We start from the raw sequence: 23916 nt of genomic DNA on the forward strand, positions 1-23916 counted from the left end.
ATTATATCGGTCCTCTGCCAATCAGCAAAGGTTGTCAGTATGCATGCACCATTGTGGATACCTACTCTGGATACATGATGGTTTTGCCATGCAAGCGTGCCACACAACTGAATACCATTAAGTTGCTAGATCAGATCACGTTGCATTACGGAGTGCCTTTGCAAATTCAAAGTGACAACGGGTCACACTTCAAAGGCAAATTAATTCAGGACTATTGCCAGGAGAAGAGTGGCTCTACCACGTGCCCTATCACCCGGAAGCGTCAGGGTTAATTGAAAGAATGAATGGGTTGTTGAAGGAACAGCTACGCAAATCTGGAGATGGCAGTTTGGCGTGATCGTGTGTTTGATGCGGTGCAAGTGTTGAATAATAGACCGGTGAACAATCATGAGACTCCATTGTTGCGAATAATGACTCCTGCTTTACAGATTCAACCTAACCTAGTTTTAGAGAGACTCTATTGTACTGGGAAATTACCCCAGGCTCTTTAGCTCCCTATCGGGCGACTCCCGAGTCAGCAGGGGTAGACTTGCATTCTCATGAAGAAATCAGATTAGACCCGAGAGGGATTGTTGTGATTGAAACAGGGATTGGGGTACAGATTCCTCCAGAGCATATGGGATGGATTGCCCCTAGATCTGGACTAGCATTGAAGGGAGTTCAAGTGCTGGGAGGGGTCATTGATGCTGATTACCAAGGCGAGATCAAAGTCATCTTGATGAATAGTTGGGACCAAGTGTTACCGATTCATAAGGATGATAGAGTGGCTCAGCTAATTATCATCCCTGTTAAATCGTCCATGATTAAAAATGGGGAGCCTCCCACAGTGTTAACTACCCGTGGGGATTGTGGTTTTGGCTCTTCAGACAGCATGATACCGGGTGCAAAGGTGTGGGTCAAAAAGCCAAGTCGTCCACCAGTGCCCGCAGATGTTATTGCATCAGGCAAAGACCAGGTAGTCTTAGTAATGGAACCTGGTAAAGACAGATGGCAGTATGTGCCCGCAGACAAATGTTACCTAAGGGAGTGATTTTCAACACTGATATCTCTTTTCTGGGTTTGCCTTGTAGATCCTGTGTCTGGCTGGTGTAATTGTGGAACTAAATGGACTCCATTTGGAAGAGTCAAACGGCATGATGCTCCGGATGAAAAATGTGATGTCTGTGCCAACGATCCATGGGAGACCGATGATGAGGAGCAATGATGTCCGAAAGCAGCTCGATACCGATGCCGAAAAGCCAGCCAGACCAACGACATGGATTCATGGAAGGCTACGAACACGTCAGGTGCAAGTGCAAACAACATCGATGCCAGCTATGCAAGAGGCGTCTTTAGGACAGCGAAAATATTCCCCGATGATTACCCAAACGGAGAATATGTGGACATACCTGGCACAACAGGTACTCAACATTACGCCCTTTTGCTTAACCGATGTGCCCAATGCTGAAGCTTTACTGACTACGTGTTTGGTTGCAGTGCCGACGCCAGTTCCGGTTCTAAAGCACATTTTTGGCGTCACACACAATGATTCATTAGTTCAAGATTCCGATATCAGACAATCCTTTTCCGTCTATGAGTACTGCAGGTTTTGCCAGGAAACGGATCGCAAATGGAGAAACTTGACACGTATTATAACCTACAATATAACTCAAGGCGATGTGTGCTACTTTATGACCTGCAATGCTAAAGAAATTGGCAAATGCCAACAGCTAAATTTAACCAAACAGAAAAATCAAACTGTGTTCGAGAAACGATTGTGTTCACGAGTTCGAAGCACATGTACCAGTGTGAATAATACTATGTCTTGCAATCATACCGTGATAGCTGCCAGTCATCTGAATCATGTGAAACTTCCAACAGGATGGCTCTTTTCATGTGGTAACATCACATACACTTATATTCCAGCTAACATTTCTGGAGGTCCATGTGCCTTAACTCGATTAGGACTAATGATGTTTCCTTTACACCCAGCAATATCTCAAAGCAAAAGATCAACTTTCGAATCTGTGGGTCTATCCCCCGATTGTGATTCACATGTGCATTTGCTATCAGAAGCTGAAGTTCTAGCATTAACCCTTTCATTAGTGGGAGTTTGGGGTTAAGCTGCTGGGGGGTACAAGTCTTTGATCAAATTAGCATGTTTAGTAGTAAAAGGACTCAATCATACTTCTCAAGCTTTAGAATAGTTACTCCTTGACAGCAAAGTTATTAGAAAAGCTACTTTGCAAAACAGAGCTGCTGTTGATTATTTATTGCTGAAGCATAATTTAGGTTGTAACACAGTTGAAGATATGTGTTGTTTCAATCTAAGTGACCATTCACGATCCATTGAAAGTCATATTCGAGGTTTGAGGGATCTCATTTCTCAAGTGTCCCAAGAGCATAATGGGAATTGGTGGGATTGGTTATTTTCATGGGTTCCTGATATTGGAGGTACACTGCGTTATGCTTTTGCTTGCATTTGTATTATATTAGCCATCATAATAGCTTGTTGTTGTTGTATTCAATGTATTCCCAACTTGGTTCTAATATTTCAGCGGTTTCAAAGACCGCCTCCTTTGCCACTGGGCTAAGGAAGGTATATATCCAAGGGTGGATTGTGGTGTTCGAGCTAAAAAAAACATGGCGCTGGTGCGCAGTGCATTCTGGGGGAACTCAGAGCCATAATGGATATTTATCCATGCCTCAGTGGAAAGCTGCACTTGCTTTGCGAAACAACATGTTTTCAACGTTATTCGCTGATGGGTTTGGAATGCAGGCCTTCCCAGCCAAGGATACGGCACTGGGAAAGCTGAGATCCGCAGGTGCCGGCTGGTACCTGATAACGAGGTTTGTTTTGGTTTGCTATGCTTGCGCCAAGGTTTTGAGATGAGTTATGGAATTGTTTTCCGGGGCGTTTAGGAGAGGGAAGCGCTTTGCTCCTTGAGGTTACTGTCGGTTGACCCAGCTGGCAACCAACGGTCACCCATCAATGCGCAAGCGCATTGCCAGAAGGTTCGAGAAGTTGCCACCCCTTGTTGAGGAGGGCATATATGCGGAAAATGGTCAGACGGGATAAGCACAAAGATCTCAGTCGGAGGGGGGACGCCCTGGTCCGATATACCTGTGGGCTGTTGTGCTCTCAGCCTGGCTGTTATCGGGGTCTTTCAGCCGCTTCTGGCGAGATGAGGTTTCGTCAAGTTACGCCCATGGTGATGTATTCTTGCTAATTTACTGTTTTTCCTATGATTTATCTGATCTATGCTTATATTGTATATATGCCTAACTATGAATAAATAGCCGTATAAGTGCTACTTACTCTCTAAGTGTGCGTGTGGTTGTAAGTCATTGCGTTGTCTACCTGCGTTCAAAGTATTGGCTCTGCGGCTGTACTGGTGATAAATTACTGTCCGTGCACTATTGGCGAGCAATACATGGTGTCAGTGACATCAAACACCCTGGGCAACTGTACTGCCATGGATTCCTGGACCCTCTGCTACACCTGAAACTGTGGCGTGACAGGGAAAGTGACTGGAATATCATGATCTGACATGGAAGGTGGGAGGGCGTTTTGACTGATGAGGTGGCACTGGGCTGAAAATCCAAACAATTGCAAGTAATTGGATGCAGTATTAATCAATTGAGCCCAGTGGTGGTGAACTGACAATGTAGCTGGGCCAATATGTGTCCAAAGGCCAGTGTAGCTGGCCAGCAACTGTTCCTATGGGGTCTCCCTTCCTCCACCAACTCACCTGCAGTCCCACCAGGCCGATCCTCCACCAGCTCACCTGCAGTGCCACCAGGCCTGTGTAGCTTTTTCAAAATGGTGGCCGCCAACGAGCACCTTCTGCCTTTCCCCGCGAGACTCGTTTTCTATCAATGGAGATTCACCGCTGTGGTACCAGGACATCCAGGCCACCTTCCGTGACTGGAAGGATCAAGTGCGCTTGCCGTGCATAGGCCGCACACATCACCGCCGCACCCCGGGTGCATAATGAATCAACCGCAGTGACCCGATCTGGGCCGCCGCAACCAGCCGTAACGCTCGAGCTTCCCGCTCATCACCAATGTACGGTACAGCCTCACAAGGACTGACCATGATCGCACTGCCCGCACAGCGTCTCAAGAAAGAAAGACGCAGACACCAGGAGCTTGCATGCACGTCTTTTTATTCCCTTATCTCCATACAACTAACTACTTCCTCTTTTCTTCCCGTCACTTCCCTTCCCGCCCCGCTCCCCAAGTCCCGCCCCCACCCAATGAACTACACTACCCACCTACCCTGATGCTACAGTGAGTTTGTGAGTGGTCCAATAATCTAACACATCAACGCTGAAACTGAATTTGTACAATCACCGCAGTTGACTTTTAGCTTGCTGCTCCTGCACGCGGACCACCATTCTGCCGCATTACCAGTGATGTACTTTTCCTACATAGGGTGACAGGGCTATTGTGATTTTCCTGGGTGCGCCGGGAAGGGGAGAGAGGCTATGGCAGGTCCTCATACAACAATTCCATACATGGGACATCACCAAAGTACACACATGCCAAGTGTTCATTCTTGGCATTGATGTAAAAGCCCGAGCCAGGAGCTGGCCAATAGTGGCAGCCTCACTGCACATATTTTCCTTCAGCATTTAAGGAGTCAACTCCTGGGGCTACCTGTAGATTGCCTCTCTTGGGCAGATGCAGGCGTGGGTTCCCAAAATCATTAAGTATGCAGTGGCTGTGCGGTGAGGGCTATGGTGAGTAAGCATTAAATGATTGCCGCTGTCGGAGTTAAAAAGCAGGTAGGCTGCACAAGGGTGACCCTTGGCATCTAGGCATCTTATTCTGGCTCTGCTTCCTGGGGTAAACTAGTGGCCTAATAGCATTTTTGCTCTTGGTTTTGTTAGCATACCTTGTAAACGTTCTTACAATAGATTAGAGACGGACACAAAGAATGTGTGTTTTTTTAAAGTTTCATTAAAACAATTATGGCGGTCCATAACAGCTTATATAATCGTTTCCTGTCGTTTATTTTTGGTTTAGCTCCTTTTAATTTCATTGGTTTCAGAGGTGCACTGTACCTTTGTTTCTTTAAGGAGAGCAGCCTGGGGACGTTTTATAATGAGTAAATATTACAGTTATTTTGGGTTTGATTCGCGCCACTATTCTTTGCCAACGTATCTGCAATTTTGAGGTGGTGATGTATGGTTCCCCCAAGGTGTTGCGATATATAATATCAAATTATCTACACGGTGCCGAGGTCATCAATTCGTCGACGTTTCAAGAAGCGTTTGCGGTTTAATTGGTGCCCAAGGAACTAACCAGCTCTCAGCAATTTCTGAAGTGAAGCCTCACCCTCTATAAGAAGCGCTGCCGTGAAAAATGGCTGCCAAGCTCAGCTGCAAACCCATGCGTGAAGCTCCCCCCCAACCCCCCCCCCCTGCTTGCCAGGGCGTCTCCACACCACTGCCATGTATTTATTTATTTTGCCTTTATTAATCAGGATGGCCCGTGCCCCACCCCCAAAAAACAAGGTTCCACTCAGAAACGAGTCCATTGCTTGCAGGGCGCAACAACGCCATGGCGCCATTTTATGAGGTCTTTGCAATTAAAGGAGTCACACTAATATTGCCCACTTGTCATCCAGGGGCTGTCTTCTGTCACTGCTGCCTCCAGTAGGGGGATCATATCCATTCTCTACAGCACAGTTCGTGCAGTGTATTTTCACAGTTCCCGCAGGACTTATTAGCTTCATGGGAAGCCTGGGCAGCAGGCAGGCACAGCAGGCCCAGCCTTCAAGGGCTCCTCGGTTAACAACCACTGCCGAGAGTGCATGTCTCTAGCCTAATTTACACAAGAAATCATTTGGTTTTTTTGAGCGCTAACTTTATACCAGAAATGTTTTGGGACCGTTTAATAGCTGGTGTCCATAATCCTTTAACAGTCGCTGTTGTCCAGGTGCTTGCCAGCTGCACTATTGTTGATTAATTCTTCTCTCTGCGTGCCTAAATGTTAAGTAGGTCTTTCTTTTTTCTTTCGTTCCTTAAAAAATCTAGAATTGTTTTTTGGTTCGTTGCTTGTAGAGTTAGAGTAACGTCATAGGGATTATAACAGTGTTTAGAATAATTGGAAATTTTATAGGAAAGGTTTTTCCTTTTTAAGTTTATTGCTATTTAATTTTTAAATATTGTCTTATAACGAATGGTTTTATATGTGACAACTAGTGGTATGTAGTGTGTTTGTTGGTGATAATTTGTTATATTTCCTTTTGTCTTTTTCTGGTATGTTGTTTTCTCAAATAGTTTTTTCATTCTTTTGTCTGTGCAAAGAAAGTATTTACCTGTGATTTGTTTTGTAAAAGGTGTTTCAACCAAGCACAATAAAAAAAAAAAATCATTGAAGTCTCGCCCAGACCAGCAGCCTTTCCAGTCACAAGAGAGAGTGGGAAGGGGTCTGTAGTTCTCACGCTTGATGCAAACTGCCTCCAATGAAAGAGAACACATGGGCATGTCTCAGTGTTGCTGAAGTTCTGTGCTCTATATTGCAGTTTGTGGGAGGAAAATAAACTGCAAATACTGTCTTATGCACCACAATAGAGATCTTGGGAGTCATTATGAGTTGGGCGGTAAGGGATACCGGGCACTGGTAAGGAGACCGGTGCCGGTAATCCCTTACCGTCCAATCCTGAGGTTCCTTAGCGGGAACCGTAAAGGAGGTTGGACTGACCACCCGTCCTCTATGGGTCCTGATAAGGGACCAGGGTGCTAATTATGGGCCTGCTATTAGCAGGCCCGTAATTACCGCCTTCCCCATTCCCATTGAGCCCTATGCGGGCTCAAATGGGAATGGGGAATGGCTGGTTGAATGGGGACTTACCGGGTCCTCCAGGGTCGGAATGACCCGGTAAGTCCCCATCCAACCAGACTGGACCCGGACGCGGTATTGGAGGCAGCCATGGCGCTAATAGCGCCATGGCTGCCTCCAATCTCGGAATGAGGCCCCTTGTCTTAGCAATGGTACGGAGAGTTCCATTGATCAGTCTTTGGTGAGCACAATTAGGGATAATCAACAGGTGTGTCCTGAGGGAACTGTTAAGTTTCTCGATTTTCTTTTGGCGCAATAAAAAAAATAAATGGCAGAATTGTTTTTAGCGTTTTTGCTGTTTATTTTCCTGCCACAAGAGAGCCGTGAAAGGAGGTGGGGGTAGTGGGACAGGCCTCCTGCCCCTCCTGCACCTACATTTTCAGCCCTGCTGTTTATATACCTAACGCAAACCCACCATCTATCGCTTTTCTATTAAAATAATGGTCGAAGAAGCAGCAAAATGAAATTCAGCCCAATGACTGGTCGGGCATCCCCTTCATAAGGGCCCAGCTGGCCTTGCCTATAGGAGCGTCTGCTGGTGTGGCGGCCTTTGGAAACGGCCGATTAGACCTGCATCTACTTGTCGTCACGTTGCACGCTCTTTGATGCTAACAGCGCCACATTAAGTCAAAGAACATAAAGAAAATATACATACAATGCATCCTTCATTCGGACAGGCCCTAACCGTGCTTGCTCTTTTGAAATATGTGATACATTAATAGGATCTGAGTCAACTGTTCACATTGTGTGTGCTCCATCCCACGGCACACATCGTTGCTGTAGCACACTACGCCCCTGTGCCAGTGACCGCGTGGTGCTAGGGGTGCTACGTGCTCCCTCCCTGCTCGCTGTATGCCGCATCATTGGCCCCCTTTCACACACATTCACCTTCACAGGCCTCCCGCCTTTCGCGCCCCTCGGATGAAGCCTTCACTGTTTGGAGCAGGGATGTCTCCCACTGTGTGTTCAAGGGGCTTGTCATTTCATGGTTGACACCCCCGTGACCACTGGCTTCTTTTATTTAATGTTCCCACAACCCCATACCTCCATCCTTCCTGTTCCCATGTGTCCCCTCACCTGTCCTGCCAGGATTCTCCCACTGTAGCCCCAACCACCCAGCTGATGGACCCACCTCATTGTTTTTCTATTTAAGGCTACGAACAGCCTGTCTGCTGCATTCTAGTCTATGAAAAGATGGCCCGATTTTCAACGCTACGGTGCAGCATCTATAAAGGCATTGCCATAGAGTGGCTTCCAATGTTTGAAATACTGTTTCCATTACTTTAAGCACCTTGCATTGGGTTTACTAGAATCCCCTGGCTTCCATAAGGATAGCCTGTCCATCCGTCAACCGCAACGCCATGGGCAGGTGTTACCTGTTGTGTACGTATTACACAAAAGGCGCATGCGCGGCTTGCAAGCCGGCGCATGCGCAGTTAATAATAAAGGCGGCGCCCGGCAGTTGGAGCCGGAGCGCCGGAACGAGCAGACGCCTCCGTGTCTGTTCTTGCGCGGCGTCTCTACGCGGCAGCCGCATACACCGGAGGGGCCCTCCCGACACCACGGGCCCTCCGACCATCACACTGGCGACGAGGACGAGCCACGGCCCACTCCCGTGCCCGGCCACGAAACGTCAGTTAAGTCCGCCCGCGTCTTATACTGACGACGCACCGGCGGCCATTTTGTTTTTCCTTTGATCCGCTCGCCGTCACGCGCGGCGACCGTGGTTGCGGCCCAACAGGGTGCTCGTGCGCCACTCGCCGACGGCGCCAGGAAAAAAAAAAAAACAAAAACAATCACGAACAATTTTTGGAACCCCCACAGTCTTGCTGGTGCAAGGCTGTGGTAATAAAGAAGAAAGAAGAAGATTTGGAACCCCCACAGTCCTGCTGGTGCCAAGCTGTAGCAGTCAAGTAGAAAGAAAGGGATTTGGAACCTCCACAGCCTTGCTGGTGCCAGGCTGTGGCAAGCAAGAAGAAAGAAGGGGATTTCGCTCCCACCACTACCACAAGGCCATATCTACCACCTGTGAGTACCTAGCAGGAAGAAATGGGTGACGGCGCAGACGATGAGGGCGCCGTAGCCCCAGTTCCCCGCAGAGCCCGCAGCTCCCTAGCCCCCATGCCGGAGTTCGATGCCACTGGGCCCCCTTCCAAGCTAGGACCGAAGTGGCTGCTGTGGGTCAAAAGACTGGACATGTTCTTCAGGGCAGCAGGGGTTGACGACGATGATGAAAAGATTGCGACCATGATCTATTCAGCAGGCGCAGAAGTCCACAAGATCTATGACTCCCTGACCATCCCCGTGGTCAATTACGACGCCGTCAAGCAGGCACTCAAAGACCACTTCTTACCCATGGCCAATGTGGACTTTGATAGGTTCGTCAACTGTGGCTATCTTCTAGTTAGGGAAGAGACATTGAAAGCCACTCTGCTTGCCAAGTAGGCAGAGCCAGCCAAGGTGCCTACAATCAAGCATGGGTGCCTGGCAACATCTGCCCCTGATGAGGAAAATGCCCTCAAACTGGTCTCGGGGGGGATAGCTCAGGGGCAACGTGCTCGCCTTGGAAGCAAGATGACACAGAGCAACATAGGTTTGGTCCACGCTTAGAAACCTGTGGGTATTAAGCACGTTATAAATAACCAACCATATCATTTCATTATAGGAGATAGCTCTGACGTCTGGATTGAAGACACTAAATGGCAGGTGTTCTTGTGGGAGAGGCTATGAGAGTCAAAGGCTTCCGGAGATTGGGGCACCAGGTATCAGTAAAAATGGCTAGGATTGAACAGCATACATAAGAGCAGGGAAGGGAGATCAGAACGAAGCTAAAAGAACAGGGGGAGCTGCAAGGCAGGGAACTCGATAAGGATAACTTCAAAAAGACATTTTTGAAGAAAGGAACATTCTCCCATTGCTGCTTAGCCCCTTAAGAACGTGTAGCCTTGTAGACTGCTGTTCGCGGTTGCCTGGAATTTGAGGACGTCCATTTTGGATTGGGTGCCAGTGTGGTTCAGTGCCTGCATTAGCAAGTGATGGCGCTATTGTGGATTGCGGTGCAAACAGCTATCCCAAGACCACCATAGCTGCATTGACGGAGGGTGTTCTTTAGTTGCCCTATTCTTCAGCCCCCATGGCATCACCCCACCCAAAAGAAAAGTCACTGTGCTCATGAGAGCCAACCCGGCACATGCTGGAGGGCTTCAAATCCTGGCCACTGCCCCCAAAGTGCAAGTATCACCCAACGGTAAGTGGAGACGGCCACCGCAGTGCACTGTGATAGAGTGGCATCCTGTTGAAGGATGCAGGTTTTGCATTTTTCCTGATCCACTGCCGAAACCCTTCTTTTGGCCCACACATATGCAGAATGCCACTATCCTCACTGACGCTGCCCGAAGCATACGCATGTGTTTAGAGTTAGCTGGACACACTTTGCGATGTATCGGAATTGGTTTCAGAAATTGTGCTGCAAGGAACATTTTGATAGTATATTTTGCGATGTATCGGAATTGGTTTTCAGAATTTGTGCTGCAGGGCACATTTTGATAGTATATTGCTAATGGCAGCAAGTCATGTTCTCAGTCATTCAGACATATAACCATCTGCCGGGGGTCGGTCCAGTGCCGCCAGCTGTGTGTAACTTAATACTGCATGTATTTCAACTGTAGCCTCTGTGCTTCCTTCATTCGGCCCTCCTATTATCCACGTCCATTTTGCACTGTTGTAACATGCGGACAGCCTCATATCTTGGCGTAGTGATGCGTGATACATCACTGCATATAGTGAATAAATAGGGCGGGCCGCCATGGGTGTAGCACTTGCTCTCAGACATGTTCCGTCAAACACAGTCTCTGCATGCTGCCATAGCGAGTGAATCTTCCACCTGCTTATATTTGGCGAAGAGGGGAGCAGCTCATACTCTAATTTAGGAAGAGCATGCAGCCACGTCCTCAATTCCTCGAGACACAGTAGAGAGTGGGTGGACACGCTCCAATCCAATAGAGCTAGACGTTGAGTCCTCCGTCTGGTGGTACGTGCTGAAGAATGGGTGCGCGCTTCAAACCGAGGCCCATCCTCATTCACTGGAGGATCACGCAGTTGAGCGGATGTGCTCCGGGCAGCTGGTTATTGCCTGATGATTGAGGCTCCGGTTTGAAGTGCTCATGCACACCACAATCCCTGTGATTGGCGCTGTAACTCTAGTGCCAGATATAGAAAAAAGAAAATAAATGAAGTCTCCAATGGGAGGCAGACTCTCCCGCTTCATATATTCTCATCGGGATAAGAGCCACAAGAGTGCAGTAAGCCATGGGCGATGAAGGGGATGGTGGAGACAGACCCAGGTCATGTCCCAGGCCTGCGGCTGGATTGGCAGCATTAGGTTAATGTGATGGTATGCCGGGTGCCCCATCGACCCTCCGGGTTGAAAGGTTGGAAATGTACTTCACTGATATGAGGGAGGATGATGATGCAGTTTCGGTTTCGATTGTCACAGACGGGCGGCTGTGCTTTCTCCGTGACAGCCGCAAGGGTGTGGAACGATCTACCTTGGGCACTTTGCACTACTGCTGACCATCTGGCTTTTCGCCGGTCCCTGAAAACCCTTCTTTTCTAGGGCTTATCCTGTTCAACTACACCCTGATCTCTACTGTTCTTAGCGCCAAGATGCCCTCGGGCGTATATGCGCTGTACAAATATACTTAACATAACATAACACAACGTAACATAACATAGCATGCAGTGATGCAATCTTCTCTGCTCTGTATGGCTGGTTCTGAAGTACAGACGATTTTCTAGACCACTCCCCGACAGATGGGTATTATGAAGCCGCAAAGAAAGCCCCAACACAACTTTTTCTGTCCCATGGCTATTGCTGATTATGACTATCAAAGGCAATCAGTAATGGGATGTACCTCGTGTCATGGCAGTGGGTACAATAGGTCACCTGATTGCGATTTGGCCAGTTTAGGTGTTGTAGAGCCCAGTGCAGGTGGATGATCCACGCCAATAAAGCCATTTCTAATGTTTATTTTATGTGGACACCATTGGTGAGGCAGAGATTTCAAGATGTGAGGACTCTGACTGGGTGCATGAGACTTGACAGGTTGTGGGCCAGAGAGAGCCATTTAGAAGGTGTCTGGCTCAACTCAGGGCACCTGAACATCTGTTCCTGTTTAGTTATGGCCTTCCTCTTAGAAATGCCTGACTTCTGGACGGTGTCTGGAGTGAATGCTTCTTCCAGTAATAAAGGGATAGCAGGTAGATCTTTTGCTTGCATGATTCCTTCTTTATCCTTGCTTCACCTCCACAACTAACTTCTCCAGGTCACTGCAGGTCAATGTTTTTTGGAAATAAAATGCTTTGGTAAAGGGCACATGGTCATCACACGATCTTGATCCAATCTACGTGCTACAATAATGTAGGTGGTAGGAAATAGAGTAGCAGGAAAAATGAAAGGAAGAGTAGACTGGACATGGAAACTGAGCTTTGTTGTCTATCAAATGACACTTTAGAATGATGGAGAGGTTTGAGTACTGGGCTGATGTAAGAGCAGATTTGAAATGGTTCCTTGCACACAGTACCCTGGGCCTCATTACAGGTCCGGCGGTAACCGGGCCAGTGATACCGGTGGGTTGCCGCCAGACCCATAATGATTTCTGGCACCTCGCTTCCCGATAACACTGGGGGATTACAACCCCAGTGGCCCAGAAAGTCTGGCGCCGGAAAATTGTAAGTCCCCATTCCCATAGAGTCCTATAGGACTCTATGGGAATGGGGACCATGGAAGCACCGGCACTGTTGTTAACGGTGCCGCTGCTTCCGTGACGGTCTGCCTACCATGGCTGCTGGGTCAGACCTGTCGGGCACAGCGGCTCCGGTAAGCAGACCCGTAGTTTGCCGGTCTGGAAACAACGGTGCCGGTAAGCTTACCGGCACCGTTGCTTCCAGGCCGGCAAACATGTATTGAGGCCGCCTTTCTTGTTTCTGATTGTACACAAGATTTTTTGGTTTGATACAATTATCACAACACAGTGGGGCTTTTTCAAACATAACGGGTGATAATGTGAATTAAATTCTTTTTGGGACACAATATCCAGGCATGTATGGATAACTGTTATCATGTATGCAATGTCCGTTTAAGTCATGGCTCAAGGGCATTATCAAAGCTCATTGCTCGATTTCGAAGTAAACCATAGCTCATGGGCACTACCACAGCCAATTGGTCAATTTCACAGCTTTTTGGGACGATTTAACCAGTCGTACTGCTAATTATATTGAACATGTATGTAATTTCATTGGTGATGTGGTCAATTTCAAAGAAAATATGAGATTTCACATCTCAGGTGGTGGACTGGTCGTGGGGGATATTAAGCTAAATCATGGGAACAATTTCACAGCTCCTGAGGCAATTTAATAGAATATAGAATCCATTTTTTGGGTAATGGGGATAATTTCACAGCTCATGGGCGCAATTTCATAGGCTTATGTGCACCATACAATGCGTTTGTTGAACTGCGTTGTCATGAGGGCAATGTCACAGTTTACTATGCCAGTTCTATTCCTCATGAAGCCAATATGATGGTTCTCAGCAGAGGCGTTGCTAGGGGGGGGGCTAAGGGGGCTATAGCCCCTGGTCTTTTGGCTGTAGCCCCGGATAGAATCTCAGGAGCTACAACCAAAAGGCTAGCTAGCCCCCCAGTCCTGACAGTTCCGACATCAGCCTAGCCCCGGGTCTTTTCCAGACCTGGCAACACCCCTAGTTCTCAGATATGTTTCAAGTTCATAGAAGTAGGATAATTTTCAAGTTCGTGCAACATCACAGCTCCTATGGGCCGCGTCATAGTCCGTAATCCAATATTACAGATTATGGGGGGGGGGGTCAATGCGCAGCTCTTCACTTGCAGAATTTGTGGGCAATTTCTCTGCTACTGAGCATATTTTAGTGTGGCTCATTTTTCCAGTCCTTTGGGTGAATGCGATTGCTTTTAATGCTTATTTGGAGTCATTTTCTTTATCACTGGATCTTTCTGAAAATGTTATGTTTTACTTAAATTAGAATCTTTACTGTATTACGTCAAAACCCATTTCAAAGCTTAAACAGGCTCCTGACACTTCTTGAAACATTTTATATGACTTAATTTGGAGGGAAAGATACAATTGTGTAACTTGTTACAAGTTCATTGAGTTATTCAGTCTGATATAAGAACTCCTTACCTTCAGATTATTGTAAGCGAGGTCTGAATCACGGTCGGGGTTATTGTCATTTGTCGTTTCGATCACCTGAACAGACAACAAAAAAAAGAGCACAGCTGAGGGTGTTTGAAAGCAGAATTTCACGTGAACAATTACTCATGGCAATAATGTAACTTCAGAAGAAGATTGAGGGCTGTTTGCAGAAGGGATATACAAACCATAGATATAGAGAGATGTGCTTGAACCTCCATGAAGCCAAGCTGATGAAGGAGATAACATGGACAAAGAAAATACAAAACACATTTTCACTCTACGTGGCTTATGTTAGATGAGATAGAATACACAGTCGTCCTGGTGTCATTCCACGGCATTGCCTCACACACCCTTGCTGACCTCATCACTCTATACTCTCCATAACTCACTCTTCATTCGTTGTATCCCAACAAAATAGCTGTTCACTGCCCCCCCCCACTCCCCTCCAGTGCATTCTCTCTCTTTCACTTCTTCACATTACAATGCCTACCATCCACTGGAATGCACGACCACCTGCCATCAAACAAATTTGATCAGCAGAACTGTTCAAAACCAGACTGAAGCTCCACATGTTCACAGGTGAAAGGACACGCCCCTCCGCCCCCACTCTTGATCCCCCTTCAACACTAGATCAACATTGATATTATTGGTGGTGATTACCCTCAATTGCATATATCATAATTCTGTGAGGAGGGGAGTAATGGTGGTAAGAAGTCAGTCATTTTTCTAGCCTGGTACTGTTTAGCATTTCTGAAGTTGTGGCCAATCTACCATCGGCGGTATTTACCACTTACAGTGAGTGGTGCAAGCATTATCACCAGTATTTACCACTTGCAGTGGTGCAAGCATTATCACCACTGCTGGTCTGAGGTCACTCTTGTTTCACATTGGTTGAAGGGTACCCATGGCGTTCTTCAAGAGTGGACTGCATGGGATTAGTGTGTTCAGGCCTTGAACAAGTTAGACAATACAGTCCTGGACTCATTTAAGTATTTTTAAAGTGTTACCCAACAGCCCCACTTATGATATTGCAATAGTAATAGGCCAATAGGGCCACTAATCTAAGTTATCGTATTTGCTAGTTTAATTGTATTTCAAGGATAATAGAAGCACAAGTTCGACTTGAGCTTTTAAATATCAGGCTCTGTGAAATTGAATCCCACAGGTATGGTATATTTATTTACTGAACATTTGGCCTACACCCAAGACCGGAAGCAAGAAGACAGATCCAAGGCCTGTATTGACATTATTGGGTCTGCAACCTTTGGATCGCCAGATGTTTTGGACTACAACTCCCATCACCTCGAACCAGCATAGTCAATAGCAAGGTATCATGGATATTGTAGTTAAAAAAATCTGGAGAGCCATAGGTTGCAGGCCCCTGCAGCTAATAGATAATTGGTTATTATCCATGCCTGCGTGTCTAACGGGCAGATGGACCGAACCCTGTGTTTAGTCGATCTCGAGGTAACTCTTAATATCATGCATGTAAAAGTGATGTCTCAGAACATACGTTCAATGACTTATGCTACGAAATTTGCAAGACTTCATCCTTCCAAGACATTGTTAAGGTCTGCCTTTCTCTTTTCAAACATCAAAGATCAGTATCAAACTTGGTAATACCCCTACATTTTGGGTATCTAGTTTTCGACTAAAAAACATAAAAGTTGTAAAGTTGCAATATTGTTGTTTGTTAAGAAAACCATGATTCAAGAATTAGCTATTGAAAGCTGAGGGCACCAAAACCCACAGGTTTCCAACTGCTCGTCTTTGAAAGGAGAGTGGAAAATGAGCAAAAGCAACAGGTATTGATTAGGTGGTAAATTGTATAGAAGCAGGATTTAACCTTTTGTTTGAACGCCGTCTACTTAACAGTTGTTCGTAGTGGAAGAATGTTTTCGTCCATCCTCTGCCGCAAGACTTTACTATGGCAATAACTGCTGAGTCAGCAGCCCATTACCGCCTAAGGTAATGCCCCGGGGACTGAAGTTAGCGGTAATGGCAGCCAGCGAGACGGTTATTGCCATTAGTATTCCGGGGACTGCAGGCTCGGGATACTAGTTTTCTGGAGTTTGCACTCCCGGAATACTAACGCACTGACGAAACCTTTTCAAGCAGCATTTCTTTTGCCGTTTGAAAAGGGGTCGCTGCAGTATGCGTTAGTTCTAGGAACACTACAACGTGCATACTGCTTCATTAGTACAGAGCAACAGGGTGTCATTTTGGGCCATCTTGCTCCGTACTAATGAATGGGAGGAAAATAAACATAAAAAATGGCCACCTTGGAAAAGGGAGAAGGGACTATGTGTGGTCCTTTCTCCCTTTCCATGGTCGCCTGAAAAAAAAATCAAAGAGCGTGTACCCGGCGCGCGATGCACGCTAGTGCGTCCAGGGGTTACACTGTGGTATGGCTTGGAAACGAGCCAATCCACATTAAGTGTATCCCGTGGGTTTTCGCTGCACGGTACTAATGCCTGGAAACACTAATCCCATGGAGTCCACTCTTGAAGAACGCCATGGGTAGCCTTCAACCAATGTGAAGCATGAGTGGCCTCAGAGCAGCAGTGGTGATGATTTTTGGTAAATACCACCGGTGGTAGAATGGCCACAATTTCAGAAGGGCTAAATACTACCAGGCTTGAAAAATGACTTTGAAGATTTACTGAGAAGTTTCCAATCAATTAAAATCACTGATAACATTACAGCTATTAGTAACGTCTTACCACCATTACTCCCCTCCTCACAGAATTATTATATATGCAATTGATGGTAATCACCACCAATAATATCAATGTTGATCTAGTGTTGAAGGGGGATCAAGAGTGGGGGCGGAGGGGTGTGTCCTTTCACCTCTTAACATGTAGAGCTGAAGCCTGGTTTTGAACAGTTCCACTGATGAAATGCGTTTTATGGCAGGTGGTCGTGCATTCCACGGCCGGTGGTGATTGTAATGTGAAGAAGTGAAAGAGAGAGAAGGCACCGGCTGGGGGCTGGGGGGAGGTCAGTGAACAGCTATTTTGTTGGGATATAACGAATTGGAAAGTCAGTGATGGAAAGTATAGAGCGATGAGGTCAGCAAGGTTGTGGGAGGCAAGGCCGTGGAATTACATCAGGACGAGTAGTAGAACCTTAAAGAGGTGGCAGTTTTGTGCGGCACGGTATCCTGCGTGATGGTGGTGTGATGAGGTGGGAGATGACCAGAGGGTCAAAGCTGTGGTGCTCTTCCACCTTGCATTACTGTCTGATACCAAAAACACATGAATCATCAACAGAGCGGTCAGTGAACACTAAGCAAGTCATCTTTTTATGCGCCCAACACTCGGCCAACTTTAGCGCACTCTCTGCACGGATGAAAATCTAGACTGCAATATGGCCATGTTCTTAAAGGCCCCTCTTTTCTACAGAGTTTGTAAATGTGAAATAAAATGTACCATTCTGTCCTTATGTAAGCACTTTGGCATGAGTATGTATTCATTATAAAATAAATACAAAATACAATGATTATTTGATAACAGGACATGGATTGACCAGCCAATTAATGATGCAGCTACAAGCCATCTGCCTTTGCCCCTCTTCTCTCCTGCTGATCTGCTTTCTCTCTCGGCATCGTGCACCTGCCCACCCTCTGTCCTTCGGGCCCAGGTTCCTGCTCACCCTGCAACCCTCCTGCACTGCCTCTGGGCCACCCCTTGCACTGGGGCCTGTATCTGTACCATTACAGTCCCCCACCCACTCTTCTTCTGCACTTATCAGATACACCCGGACTAACATAGCACTTTGCCATTTGCCGGCTGCACTACCACTGTTTAGCGGCTTTATTTATTTATTTTACCTATTATTATTTATTCTGTTCTCTCCTCTGTTCCGCACTTTCCACTTCTCCCCCCTTCCATGCACTTTCCCCCTTTTACCTTCCCCATGCACTTGCGCGTTCTCAATGTCACTGGCCCTAGTAAGATCGCTGTTTTTGTTTCTCCCCTGTTGCTCTCCCTTTGCCTGGTCGCGCTCTGAAACGCTTGTGTACAAGCGCGATACAAATAAAATATCATATCATATCAAAGTGTCAAAAGCAACCCCAGAGCGGGTGCTACGTTTCCTTTAGTCGAACGCTTTTTATTAAATGAGCGGAGGATGGAGCCTGACCTGGGATTTCTTGTTGTCCTGCTCTTCTTTCTTGTCCAGCTGTGCTTGCAGCTTCTTGCGTTCCAGCTCCAGCTCTCGCACCCTCTTCTGCAGCTTCAGGAAGAGAGTCATGTCCATAGCCGCTGTCTCTAGACCAGCCTCCTGCGGATACACACAAGCAAAGATTGGTTCCACCAGGCAAACCCATCTGCGGGTACCTCGCAGCAAATACTGGTTCCTACCTTTATCATCATCATCAGCAGCAGCATTATTATTTGTATTATTATTATTATTATTATTATTATTGAGCATGGACCTAGCTGCAAGAAGCAACAGAGCGCTTTACAGAGGTATACAACAGAACAGATATACAGTGGCGGGTAGGGTACAGAGGAGCACAGAGAAGGGGTACAGCTGTCCCTGGTGGCGGGGAGAAGAGGGGTGGGCGGTGTCTAGCGAGTCAGGTGGCATGAGGGCGACGTGATGGCCTAGCTTTTGAGGAGCTATAGTCATCATCCCAGCTATAGTCCTATGATAATTATCATCATTGACCATTATGGCCATGAAGTTACAAACAAACACAAACATGACAAGATAATTGACTATTGTATGTGATAATAACTACATACACATCAGTTAAAGAAGGCAGTTTTATGACTTTAGTTAATCTGAAACAGAGCAAAAAGATTTGGTTTGGCTGTTTGTAATAACGCGCTTACAACCTGTAGGTAGCGAAACACAAATTCTGACAGCCAACGGGTAGGTGAGGGGGGAAGAGGTGAAGAAAAGAAGTCAATGTCATGCTACGGAGCTATCAATTAAATGACGTTTGCCAGAGATGTTCTCTTAACCTAACAGCTCACAGGTTAGCCTCATTAAGCCTACTGGAATCATGGCAGATATGACATGCAACAAATACGATTCCTACTGGGAGCATAGTACATCTCTCCACACATATGGGAGCACTTTAGCTAAAATATTTTGCAAATTGTAAGCGTGCTTCATCTTAAAATATGTAGATATTACAAATTTGAGATTGAATCAGAGGAAACAAGAGATATGGTCTGCGGAGTGTGTATGCAGGGTTTCGGATAGAGCTTTTAATAGATTAGAGGATCAGGCTTAGAGTCTACTACTCTTTAAGGTTTCTCTTAATTAGGCATTATTATTGATCAATTGTATGGTTTTTGTTAATTATTAGTGCTTGACCATACTATAACAAATGCACGGGTTTAGCAGCACCACCCATTTAGTGACCAGCAGGGAAAATTAAAGCTTGCCTTGGTTCTCACAGAAAAAACAGATCATGATTTTAATCTGAGTGTGCCCCTTTCCAAGAAGGGAGGAGATTTTAAGAGAGAAGTGGTGTTAATTCTCAGCAAAAGAAGCTATTGAAAAAGGAACTATTTGATTGAGCTAATATTGTAAAACAGCCTCTTTTTTAAAATTGTACAATGATCATTACTAATCATTAGACTTGTCATATTAAGCAAAGGACATCATGAAAACCTAGAAATAACCATCTACATTTTTTCTGGTAGAATGTTCATTACAAGATAAACAGTCAGGCACACTCCTATTGTAGACTTTAACATGCCCCTATGAGAAAATGTAGGTTGCAAATAGCACCAATGAGAGTTCCTGGCTTCTTTTCAGTAACATAAGAATTATCACAGATATTTATAGTTGACAAATAGACCTATGTTAAATGGGTTGCATGCTTCAACCACTAGGTATATAATGCAAACTGAGATTGGTGCTCATTTCGATTTTCTCAACACTCACCCTAACATTAAAGTGTTTTTAACCATTAAACATACATACTCATTCAGACTACCTCATGTCTTTGATGTGAGCATAGAATGACTGGAATCACTGCCACTTGGTTGTGGTCCAGGGCTGTCATGCTCCTTGGTTTTGGGGATAATGCTTCCTTTCCCCATAACTGAGAACGTTGTAGAATTTTAGAAAAGGGTGGGACGTTCAAGCCTAGGACAATGGTTGTTTGCCTTAAATGTATAACCTCTCCTTTCGTTAAATGTCTATTGTCTGCAATAAAATGTATGGTTTAAAAATCCAAGAACCTAAGCAAGCTTTTAGTACAAAATAACTATGCACAAGTTAAATAATAATTCTAGGGTTGAAATGTAAAGCTATGAATTCAATGGATGTGTGATATGTATTCAGATGTTATGTCAGTACATATCTGCAGTTTTCTCAAAAATGATTGCCGACTTTGTGGAAGACTGCGGGTTGAAAACGACTACCCTTCTAAATCGAAACATGCCAGCCTTAATCTTACTTACTGCTAATTTAGAGCATGGGAATCTATCTGAGCCCTATTAAAAAGTCATATTGACATCCAACCTTACTTGATAACTGGACCTACGGAATCCATCTGCGCTTTGCAAACTGGGCAAATTGGAGTCTACACTTACTGTGCTAACTTGGCATGCAAACATCCGTACCATTCAATCGTTGTGCCTACAAACATTTTGAAAATGCGAAAATGCTGGATCTTTTCCTCTGCATTTCACCACAGGTATATGTGGGGGGTGGGTTAAGGTAATATGTATTGTCTCCCGTGCATATACGTGTTGTGAAAGGAAAACGAAATGTTGACATTTTCGTATTCAATTATTGTTTTCGCAGTGATCACATAGATCAAACACATCTACCTTTACTGTTCTAAATGGACATGCTGGACCTTCCTCTTAGTGTGATAGTAACCAGAAGGGTGCCTGTACAATAGCACAGAGGTGAGAACAAGAGGTGAACCACTATTTGAGGATGTGAGATAAGAGGGACAAAGTCCAGGTACAAAAAAAATAGATAAGAAACAGGTGACTTACAAAGGCAATATTATCCTGTAGGTGGGGCATAGGGAGGGGCAAGTGTTTCAAACTAAAGAGAAGTGCTGTCCAAATATACGAAATTACATTGTTAAATTATTCTTTATTTATTTGTATACATGAGGAACAATGCTCTTTTATTCACAAAAGAACGGACAATAGATACATCGATTTAATGGGAAGCGATGAGCTTCTTACAATGGTGTGAGTTTGAGGGACATTCAGACCAGGTTGTGGAGGGGAGTAAATGGAACACTCACTGGGCTCATACATAAGTGGTTATACATAGATTAATGACAACAAACATTGGACATTTTTAAGTTTAGGTAGGTGGTACGGCCAGCTGTGTTTGGGATGTGACCATGATGGGTGAAGTAAGGGACAGAGGCAGGTTGGAGGCGAAGGAAACATATTAGCTAGCAGGCAGATAAGAGGTAGGTTGAGAGGGTAACTCAGAGGTGAGGAGGTAGGCCTTTAGTTTGGTTTTGAACAAATCCACGTGGGCTGTTTCTCGGATGTCCGGTGGAAGTTTTCTATGCAAGTGAAGAAAGACGAGAGAAACAGTAGAAGTGAGAGGAATCACAGGGATGGCGAGGAGCCACAAGGGTAGTCGAGGAGGCAGAGCGGAGATTACGAGAATGCTTGTAGAGTTGGATAGAAGAGGATAGATGCAGTGGTGCCTTACCATGGGTAGATGTGTGAACCAGGAGAAGAAAATTCAATCTGGCCCTGTTTTGCATACAGCCTGGTGACTGTACGAGGAAGTTGGTGTGGTAGCGAAGTTAATGATCTTGTCAAGAGGACAGAAAGCAAAGTTGGGGAGACCAAAGAGGATACTGGCACAGTAGTCCAGTTTAGAGAAGACAAGAGTGGTTAAGAGATGCTTGGCGGCATTGAAAGGAAGGAGGTGCCTGCGATTCATAATGTATATGGGTGTTGAGGTGAGCTGCTGTTCCAGTTTTGAAGATGAAAGTAGAGAAGATGTGAGAAGGTTTATAGATGATGCCGAGGTTTGTAGCTGAAGGAGAGTGGGGGAGAGTGTATGGTGAGAACTGGATAGGCAGAGATATGAGATAGCTTTTGGCAGGGAAGAAGAGCACCTCTGTTTTGGTGGAGTTTAACATCAGAGAGTGAAAAGCCATCCAATATTTAATGGTAGAGAGACAGTTGAACATTTTGATAGAGAGATCAGAGGAGAGTTCAGGAAAAGAGATGAAGATTTGGGTGTCGTCCTCAAAGGTTTGGTATGAGAACCTAAAGGAGAAGATGCAAGACAGAGTCTTGTGGAACACCAACAGTTAGAGGAGTGAGTTGAGAGGTGGTATTGCTCCAGGAAACAGAGAAGTGGTGAGGCGCAAGATTGTATTCAATCCAGGCAAGGGCTTGATCATGAATCACAAGTGGAAAAAGAGTATTAAGGCAATCAGAGTGATTGATAGTGTGAAAGGCAGTAGACGGGTCAAGGAGAATTAGGATAGTGGATAGGTTGGAGGCAATGAAGTTGAACACGTTCATGAGAGCAGTTTCTGTGGAGTTACGTTACAGAACACAACCCTTTCGAGCACTTTAGAGTAGTGCAGAGGAGAGACACAGGGCGAAAGTTAGTAGGTAGATTAGGGCCAGCCCCTAGCTTTTGTAGGAGAGGGGTGGCCGTGGCTGTTTTGAAAACAGAGGGAGCGCAAGCAGAGTCGAAGGCCAGGTTAAAGAGTTCAGCGAGATGAGAGGCCACTAAAAGGGCAATAGGCTTGACTAGCTGAGAAGCAAGAGGGTCTGATGGGGCAGAAGAGGGGTCAGCCTTCATCAGTAGAGATAGCACTTCGTCAGTATTAGTGTGACTCAAGTGGGAGCTAGAGGCAGAGGATGATGGTAGAGTAGATGGACTGTAAAATATAGGAGGAGGGAGTGTGGAGAAGGTCAGGAGAGTCTATTATCTTGGAAATGTTTGCAGAAAAGTATTTAGCTAGATCATTAGCTCTAAGGGTGGAGGTGATAGTCATAGACTTAGGGGGAGTGAGGAGTGAGTTTAGGATGCCTTCTAGCTGGTGAGGATAGTTGGAGGGCGAGTCAATGAGGGTTAGGTAGAATTCCCTTTTCGCTCTATCAAGAGTGGACTTGAGAGCATTCAGGACACACAGGTAGAGTTGCAGGTCCTCATGCGAGTGAGTATGCCTACATCTGCAAAGCAGTCGAAGCATGTCTGTTCAGAGAGAGCGTATGAATGGGGTGACCCATGGCTGAGGAAGCTGAGACTCAGGGGTGAGAGTAAGCAGTGGGAAGTGAGAGTAGAATGAGTCATATAGTAGGGATTGGAAGCTGGAGATGGGAGTGTTGGTGCAAGAGGAATCTGGTGTGAAGGAGGAGAGTAAGAACTGTAGGCCAGAGAGAAAGGGAGAAATGGCAGAAGGATTATATTCCCTTTTAGTAATAGGTGAAGCAAGTGGTGAGGAAAGGGCAGAGGGTGGCAAGGAGGTGGTTGTAGAAACAATTCAGTGATCAGATATGGATGGTTTCACAGTATTATTAGTGGCTGAGAGAGAGGTGGAGAGATCCAAATCGTTGCCCCCTATGTGGGTAGATAGGTTATGGATGGAGTGGAGAGCGTGGTCACTAAGAAAAGACTGAAGTTCAGATTTCTGAGAAGTGGTTGGGTAGGGAAGGTTGAAGTCACCTAAGAGAATGAGGTGATGTTTAGTGGAAAGTGAATCAAGGGGTTTCCCAAGATCATCAAAGAATGGTCCAGTGGGGCCAGGAGGGCAATAGACGGAGATGATGTGAACCAAGTGAGCCAGAGCGATAGTAGAACTGGTGAAATTCAAATGAAGTTGGAGAGGACGTGGCATTGGAGATTTGGAGGCACTGAGGTGGGAAGAGAGTAGGTGTCTGA

The 23916-nt window shown here is 45.8% G+C and overlaps 1 protein-coding gene across 4 annotated transcripts in view; it reads right to left on the reverse strand.

The window, feature by feature from the left end:
- Positions 1 to 23916, reverse strand: part of MYO5B (myosin VB) — a 1432615-nt gene that overhangs the window by 189610 nt on the left and 1219089 nt on the right. For all 4 annotated transcript variants that reach the window (XM_069626964.1, XM_069626962.1, XM_069626965.1 and 1 more), the window contains exons 26-27: positions 18202 to 18342; positions 14047 to 14112 (exon numbers count right to left, since the gene is read on the reverse strand). In XM_069626964.1, coding sequence (XP_069483065.1) covers positions 14047 to 14112; positions 18202 to 18342 — 207 coding nt within the window. The remainder of the gene's footprint in view (positions 1 to 14046; positions 14113 to 18201; positions 18343 to 23916) is intronic.

Source organism: Ambystoma mexicanum, chromosome 6p (genome assembly GCF_040938575.1).
Source record: "Ambystoma mexicanum isolate Mex_15411 chromosome 6p, UKY_AmexF1_1, whole genome shotgun sequence".
Classification (NCBI taxonomy): domain Eukaryota; kingdom Metazoa; phylum Chordata; class Amphibia; order Caudata; family Ambystomatidae; genus Ambystoma; species Ambystoma mexicanum.